Below are 8334 nucleotides of genomic sequence, written 5' to 3'. Positions count from 1 at the left end.
ACCGCCCAAACCTGTCTTCCTCCAGGGCAGTCTACACACAGGCAGGTCCACCGTGCTGCACGAGCAGCCCCGGCCGCCAGAGGCGGCGGCGCACCAGGCTCTCCGTCCACAGGCCCTCCCAGCTCAGACGCCAGTCTCACTCAGCACTCGGCCCTCTTCCTCCTCATTCGGCTGCAGACCAGAGACAGGAAGCTGTCAGTTCGCTTGTGTGACTGTCTTTGCAGCCTCAGAGCTCACACATGACTGCCAGCATCGTGGTGCGTCCCTAAGAGGGGTGACCAGGAGGTCTGCATCTTCACGCTGCACAGCCACGCGGGCAAGAGGTGGTGCGGGGAGGGCTGAAGACGCAGCAGGCCGGGTTCCTCACCAGCAGCTATCAGTGAGCCCGCGACACGCCCCCAACTGCAGCACCATCGTGTACGAAAGGTCGGTGGTCTCACCCGGGGAGGGACAGCTCACACACACTCCTGCCCCCCATCCCCGAGGGGCAAAGAATCTCTAGCACCCAGGATGCTACTGTCAGGGATCATGTACAGCCCTCCAGGTGAAGAAGAAAAGCTGGCAGGGCAGGAGCGGGGCAGCCCAGACGGGCAGAGAAGATCTCCACAGGCAAGGCTCTATTCCAGGAGCAGTGTGGCCTTAAGCTTCCTTTCTCTGTGGAACTGGGACAGTCAGCATCCTGCACCAACGCCAGGGGCTCTAAGGATCTGGACACTTACAAAGGCCAAGACCAGCAGACTGGTGCAACACTGTAGATCAACTACATGCGAATTAAACAAAAAGGCCCAAACTGCTCTACCGCCAGGCCGTGCCCCGGACAGTCTCCTCCACTGGCCCCACAGACCCATAAGGTAAGGAGAAATATGGCGACAACTCTGGGAAAACTGCAGACGCTTCAGTCATTCTTAAAAGAGATTTAATTATCTGAATTGCATAAAAGGGAGTAGTACACATGTAAATCTCTGCTACATCACAGACTGCTGTTGCTGTTTTTGTTGTTTTATTAAAGACCGATGTTTCTACCCATCTTCAGGTTTATGGCTATAGAATGTGGGGAAAGCGGCTATTAGCAACAGGACAGGAAAAGCAAGTCAGAGTCTGTTCACCAGAACGTCTTCTCCACTGCGGGTCCTCTGAGAAGAAAAGGTGTGCAAAGGTTGGGACCCACCTACGATCGTGTGCAAAGGTTGGGACCCACCTACGATCGGGAACAGCAGCGAGTCAGAGACAGGAAGGCCAGTGGGAGGGGAGCCTGGCTGCTCACGAGTGCTCCCTGGACCCACCTTCTCCTAGGCCTCCGTGAGGATGCACTCTCCTGACTCTGCCTTCTGAGTTCCTAACCCGAAACCAAACCTCCTGTCAATTTAAATATAATAAAGACATCATTCCCCCAAGGAGGGCTCATCTGAGGATTGGAATTGACACAGGGACAGAATGATTTGCCAACATTCTGAGAAAGCTTATTTAAAAACAGGATGGCTTTCAAGACAGATTCTGGTGCATGAAGACAGGAGGAAGGGGGGTCTTTGTTAATGGGGACTGGAGGCATGTGGCCCACCAGACAGAGCAGGATACAGAAGAATTCCCTAATATCTGTAGGCTACCACCAGCTGCCGCTGTCGCCTGGCTGGGCAGAGGCAAAAGCAAGCCCTCCTCGGGTTCTTCACGGCCCACAGGTAGGGGCAGAAGCAGCTGTAGGCTGATGGCTCTGAATAACCAGCAGGTAGTGTTATGTTAGGACCAAGGATTTATTCCACATTATAAACCGCAACACTTGATACAAGCTTCCAAATGAGCAGGCGGGGGGGTTGGGGGGTGGGGAGCCAGCACAGCTGTGACAGGTGCTTAGGGAGCAGCCTCTTCTGTCACCAGTTCACCAGTGACCCCAGAAGCCAGACGTCTGTGTTCTGACATCCGCCAGATGCTAAAGCACCACACACCGTTTGGAAGTTGGTTTGGTTTTAATTCCAGCCACTGAAACCAACATGGAAGTTATTGCTTAGATAAATAAACCTAGTCTACCAGGGAAAACAAAAGTGGATAAAGAAAACAAACAAAAACCTCAAAAGTGAAAAACTTAAGCTCCCCAATATGGTAACAGAGTAAACGAGAGAGAAATTCCTCAAATGAGGATTTACTGGGCCCTTCTGGGCACTGAAACCGAGTTGGACTCAGCCGGTAAACCCCAGGAAGAGGTAAGATTTTAATGCTGTACATGAAAAGGTGCAAGCGCCAATCCTTCCAAACTGGTGGGAACCCCTGCAAAAACAGTCAGCGTTTCAAACCTCAACAACCACAAACAGCTCTTAAGGAAAAAAATACAAAAAGTGTCAAAAAATTTTTGTCGTTTTTTTTTTTTCTTTTTTTCAAAGAGTTCTGGAAAAATGATCCCGTAAGGAATAGAAATAGCACCGTTCACAGGCTGGTTTGAACGCCAGTCCTGCAGCTTTGCTGAGAAACTGGGAGTCCCCGGGCCGAGCCCTGACTGAGGAGGGCTCTGCGGGTTTTATCTCCGGCCCGGCACGTCCGTCTCCGCACAGCGCACGCACACGTAGTCCTCCTCCTCGGCCGTCTCGGGAGAGACACCAACACAGACCTGATGGAACCACCGACTGCAGCTGCCATCACACTGGACCCAGTCCACCTGGTTACAGAGAGCAGGGAGACGGGGTTTTCAGGGGAGAAGAGGCCCGGCAGCCAGGGCAGCCACTGCCCCTCACGGGACCTCCAGCACGGCAGCCCAGGCGAGCAGGCTGAGCTGTTCTCCACGCGGTGGCTGCGCGGGGCGAGGACAGGCCGCCCCGTGACAAGTAAGCAAAGGGACGACAGCAGCACCCCCCCACCTTCTGAGTGCCGGGTGGCGAGAGCCGGAGGAGCAGGAAAGGAAAGGGCAGAGGAAGAGTTTCTTCGAGAAAAGGGAGGAGACCCAGGAGCGCTGTGAGAGCAGAGACACCAGTAGGGGAGGGTGAGCAATCCACTCAGATGGGCTCAAGGCAGGTAAGCAGGAGAGAGACCCGGCCGGGCGAGCTGGCGCTCGCAGGGTTCTGAGTTAAGGGAACGCACGTCCTCCATGGCCCAAACCTCACTGACCTCATCTCCTTCTGGCTGCAGGCAGCTCACGGCCGGGCAGATGGCGTCCTCGTCCTCAGAGTCCTCCTGCTCCGAGGAGGACGAGTCTGAGGGCAGGGACTGCGTGTCGGCAGAGGGGGCCAACTCATAGCTACACTCTCTCTCTAACTTGAGACTGTCCGTGTCCTTGGGGTGGCTCAGTTTGATTCTCTTCTTTTTGGGGGCCCGCATTTTGGTGATTCGATCCCACCGCTCACTGGAGAGGCCTTCTCTTTCCAGGCGTCTCTTCAGCTTGCTCTCGAGGCTGCTGGCTCCATCTCGCTTCCCTCGGCAGCCGTCACTCTGGGTGGAAGACGGCAAGCCCAGTTTAGCACGCGGTTTGCCTCTCACTAAAGCTGCCGTGTCAACACCCACAGGCGTGAGCAACAGGTGCGCCCCATGAAACCAAGACAGGCTGCCCCCGCTCCCAGCCCCGCCCACCCCACCCCACAGGACCACCTAACTTCGCCGTTCAGCCCATCAAACACTGGAGAACAAAAGTGTCACCAATGTGAACTGTCTCACATCAGCCCAGCAGTGCCGGGAGGTGGGAGATGCCAAACACACGAGCAAATGCCTGACGTCCACAGAGCTCCGTGGGAGGTGCTGACCCACAGACGGCTCAGAAACCAGGCCGATACCGTCCTTTGTAAAGGACATCTCCTCCCCTTAGAGGAAAAAGGTGCTTTTAACTGAGCACAGTTGGTAATGTGCTGCACTATTTGGTATTGCAACGATAAAATCAATCCTAAATGCCAGTGTCTACCCTTATGCTGTCTTCCTACTCCGACTATATCCTCAGGGGTCAGCGATTTCGTTAACAGGATGCAGGAGCAGCAGCATCTTACGCTGCTGAGAAACAGGACCTTAGTACTTTAAGTTAGCACTTGAAACAGGCCCCCTTGGGACTTCCTGGGAGCTCCAGAAGTTAGGACTCCCCACTTCTACTTCAGGGGGCACAGGTTTGAATCCTGGTCAAGGAATTAAGATCCTGTGGTGCAGCCAAAAAGAACGAAACACAACAACAACGTGCCCTCCTGGTCTAGTCACCTGGTCCTGACAGCTGTCAGGTTCAGTTTAGAAGAGTTACAGCATTTGTTACACGCTGACTCTAAGAATGAAAGCCTCTCCAGCTGTAATTACATCTTCATCTAACAGGATTTCTCTTATACAAGAATAATCCTGTTTCTAGCTATTATCACATGGAAATGATGAGAACCACCTTATGAAAAAGAAAAACTTTTCGCATAGTGGTTTAAAAACCAGTATCAGAATCCAGGTTGCGAGCCCAGCTGTCGTCTGCATCCTTTCCTGGATCAAAGACAGCGTCTCATCCCTGTGCCATCGAGATGGGGTGACGCCGAACCCCAATGCCCACCTTCTCACTGCCGGGTCTCACTGGAGAGCTGTGGTCAGCCTGCTGCGCAGGGCTCGGCTTTGCAAGTAACGTCTGGTAGAGTTCCTGAATTTCAGGAAGGGACACCTGGAGCAGCTGGGCCTCCATCAGCAGCTCATTCACTTCTGGGCTGATACCTGTCAAGACCAGAGCAGATCACGGGGACACTCCTTGTGACATGAGAAGAGGAGGACCGCCCACCTGACTGCCACCCGCCCCACGTCAAATGAAGCCACTTCATGTGCCCAGAGCCACAGCCTAACAGGCCCAAATGAGACTGAGTCTACCGCTGATGCAGGAGAGATACCTCTGCCTGGACAGCTATCACAGGGCCCGGCATTCTGCACAGGCCAGGGCTCCAGGTAGAACTCCTGGGGGACAATCACCCTCAGGAGGGACAGAAGAGAAGCAGGGTCTCGAAGAGCCCCCTCAAGTCTCCTGAGTAATGAAGCAACAAGTGAACCTGTGACTGAGCATCTGACCATACCACTTGCTGTTTAACTATCAGCTGACATGGGCTGAACCCATTCCTCCCTGAAAGCAGTGGATATAAAGCTTTCCTTTCTATTTCTTTTGCACTTATAAGCCTTTAAATAGGATTCTCCCCCAACCTTTCAAGTACACAGTAACACATATCCCACATGTAAGAATAAAGTCATTTTTTAACAGTTCTGGATTATTTACAACAAAAAACCACTGCAATATCACTTGTTACTATTCAAGCCCTCAAAATAACAACAACAATGATCATGATGATGATAATCAATACAGACCATGGAGGGGGATACAGCTCCGACCAGTGGAGAAAGGAGAGTGTAAATAGGAGGTTCTGTTGTCCCAGTCGTCGGGCAAGGAGAAGGACGTGGGGCCAGGAGGCTGAGATATCTGATGGAAGGAAAACATCTCACAGTAAGGCTCTTCCAGGACTAAGACTACCACCAGCCTAACAGAAGTAGCTTGGGTTATCAGGCAGCATATAGCAGAGGACTTGATTTTCCCAAACTGAAACAAGCCTCTGGCATCTCAGATCTGGCCAGCCAACTCTTGCTCACCACGCCTTTGGCCTCCCTGGCTGTGCCTGGACTGACTTCAGAGGTGAAGAGCACTACTGGGCAATAAGTCATTTTCTCTGCATGGACACACAGCCTCTTGAATTCCTGGGGGAGATTTTCACCTGCCTGACACAGACATGCAGCCCTTTGGGTAAACCGAGGAGCTGCCAAACAGCACTCACATTCATGTCCCCACCTTCTTCAGAGCTTATCAGAGGGGCTAGAACAGCAGTCCTTTGACCACAAATGAGCAAACAGCAGTTGTGTCTTTCTCCTTTATTAACACTAGGAAACTCCCAGCATGTCATGTGTAAGGGACACAACTGTCTCCAATGTAGGCTAGGTTGTCTGAATAGCCACAACTCAACTATGAGGCAAAAACTTAAACATATCATTTGCTAAGTGCCAGGCACTGTATTTCAGAAGATGGAAATAAATGGGGCAAAAAAAAAAAAAAAGAAAGATAACAAATACCACAGAACCAACCCTCTGTCCGTATGTCTAACCTGCACTTCACTCAGCCCTTGCAAATCACAGGCCTCTGCTGGTACAGCACCAGGGAGGTGCAGTGATTCTGCTAGAGAGTCTACAACGTTCGGAAGTCATCGGGTGGACCTTGTAAGACTAAACCCTGCATTCCTGACTGTGCTTTCTTATCTTCTGTGGAAGAAGACAGAATCCCACCCCCGCCACCAAAGTCATGGTTACAAGAATCAGGCTTTTGGCAGCAAGACCACAGATGGTATGGAACCCATTGCCTCCCCTCTGAAGCAACATGATACATAAGATGCTTCAAAACTTAATTTTTCCTCAAAAAGCAGCAAGACACAGAAGGAGGCACTCTCCCTTTCTGCTCAGTGAGTTACATGATAGGAAGCAGGAAAAAAAATAGCTACATGAAAAAAAAAAAAAATTAAGTATATCTATTAAAAATACCTAGGTTCATACACACAAATGGGGAAATCATATGTATATATGAACAGGTGAAATCTGCTCTACAGACTGACTACTGGGAGCAGAGGAAAGAAACGACGTGGCAGGCACGCAGAGCCCTGCAAGGACACTGGGCGCTGGTAACAGTAGCCCCCAGAGCCACAGAGGCATGGAGGTGAGCACGGTCTGCAGACCAGCAAAGAAGGCTCAGGCTCACCTTGCTGGTCTCTGGCACCTGTCCTGCTGTGGCCTGCCACCTGCCACACAACAGTCCTGAGCCCACTGGGTCCTGCAAGGACTTGAGGTGCCCTGACGAGAGCAGCTGCCGGGCTCTGTGCTGCCAGCTCACGGTCCTCTCGATCATATACCGCAGTGCGTCTCCCTCGGGCAGGCGGACGCGGATGCGCTGCAGGGAGGCCAGCAGGGGCAGAATCTTCTCGAGTGGAGGCTTCTCCGACCTCCGACAGTTGGGACACAGCCAGACTCGGGGGCCCTGTGGAATGCTGGGAGCTGCCACACAGCTGGTGTGGAAAGCATCCCTGCAGAGTTCACACTGGACCATGGGGGCCGCGGGAGCCTTCTGACACACGCAGACTCTCATCTCCACATCGTGCACAGGCGACAGCAGTTTCTCCTCATTGGCTTGTCGGAGAGACTGCAAGGCTTCCATTTCTCGTGCGCGAGCTTCCCCGAGTGCTGCCATCTAGACAGGAGAAGGCAATAAAGGACGATGGCACAGAGACCTCGGCCATCTTCTCAAACTCAAGGGTCGTGGCGGTGAGGAACACTGGGCTCCAGAGCAGGCTCTGGGTGTAACGCCAGTTCTGCCTCACTAAGGCGTGGGGGCGCCTCGGACAACATTCCGCTCACCGTGGTGGGACGCCCACAGGTATAACCCGAGTCGGGAACAGTGCCCGCCTCACAGGGCTGCCGTGACGACCCCATGGCCATGTGACCAGACGCTCTGGCTGCCACTCAGCAAACCACACTGTCAGCAGTTACCTAACACACACCGTTCTTCCAAGCCCAACTTCTCTGCACATGTATCTCTTAGAAAATATCCCTCCCTTGTAAGACTCAGGTTTTTCACTGTCTATGGACACATTTCTGAGCTTTGTATTCAGCTCCACTAACTTTTGTGATCTTCTAGAAAAGTAGTTTAGATGAGAAAGTCTCTAAGATGCCATAGTAACCTGTTTCTCTTACTGCCTTTAACAACAGGCCTTAAGGTGTACTGGACACATGAACCGTACATAATGAAAGTGGATCCCTTGTGAAGAAGTTGAACAGGAACACTTCACCAAGCGTCCCTCAGACACACATGCACAGGGGCATGCTATGAGGCCACTGGGCAGAGACAAAAGCAAGCTGCTTTTCTGCAGGAAGTGGCACGTATACTTGCTATCTTCTTTTCTCTATTAAAACAAGAGCCACATCTCACTTCCGAGATCAGGTAATCTGTATAAGCAACTTGAAAACACAAGCATAATTAGCTTCAGAGTAAAAAGCTGAAGTGACACTGAACATGTTCCTCACCAGTATGTACAAATTATCCACATGTGAGATCTCTACGTGAGTCAGTCCAGGCTTTACAGATTTATTCACTGCTCACCATGAGGTAGAACTGCCTTAAGGGAGACCAATTCAAGCCACCAGCTCTGTAAGAGTAAGCACTATCCCCTCGGCACATAACACATTGACCTTTCACAGCAAACGGCCAGACAACCCAAGTCCTGATACTTCACTGAAGAGAAACACAGAGGAAGCATAGATTTTTAAAACTAGCATTCCCCACCAGAAGCAAAAACTAAAGGCTTACAAGAACCATTTCTTTCCCAACTCTAT

The 8334-nt window shown here is 51.8% G+C and overlaps 1 protein-coding gene across 5 annotated transcripts in view; it reads right to left on the bottom strand.

Annotated features, from left to right (window-relative positions):
* Window positions 1–899: 899 nt before the first annotated feature.
* KDM5B (lysine demethylase 5B) overlaps window positions 900–8334 on the bottom strand; it is a 73624-nt gene continuing 66189 nt past the window's right edge. For all 5 annotated transcript variants that reach the window (XM_070768773.1, XM_070768775.1, XM_070768774.1 and 2 more), the window contains 5 exons: window positions 6707–7192; window positions 5278–5389; window positions 4487–4641; window positions 3091–3411; window positions 900–2644 (listed from right to left, as the gene is read on the bottom strand). In XM_070768773.1, the coding sequence (XP_070624874.1) occupies window positions 2507–2644; window positions 3091–3411; window positions 4487–4641; window positions 5278–5389; window positions 6707–7192 (1212 nt within the window). In that variant the 3' untranslated portion in view covers window positions 900–2506. The remainder of the gene's footprint in view (window positions 2645–3090; window positions 3412–4486; window positions 4642–5277; window positions 5390–6706; window positions 7193–8334) is intronic.

Source organism: Bos indicus, chromosome 16 (genome assembly GCF_029378745.1).
Source record: "Bos indicus isolate NIAB-ARS_2022 breed Sahiwal x Tharparkar chromosome 16, NIAB-ARS_B.indTharparkar_mat_pri_1.0, whole genome shotgun sequence".
In the NCBI taxonomy this organism is placed as follows: domain Eukaryota; kingdom Metazoa; phylum Chordata; class Mammalia; order Artiodactyla; family Bovidae; genus Bos; species Bos indicus.
This window is presented reverse-complemented; position numbering and strand designations above follow the sequence as displayed.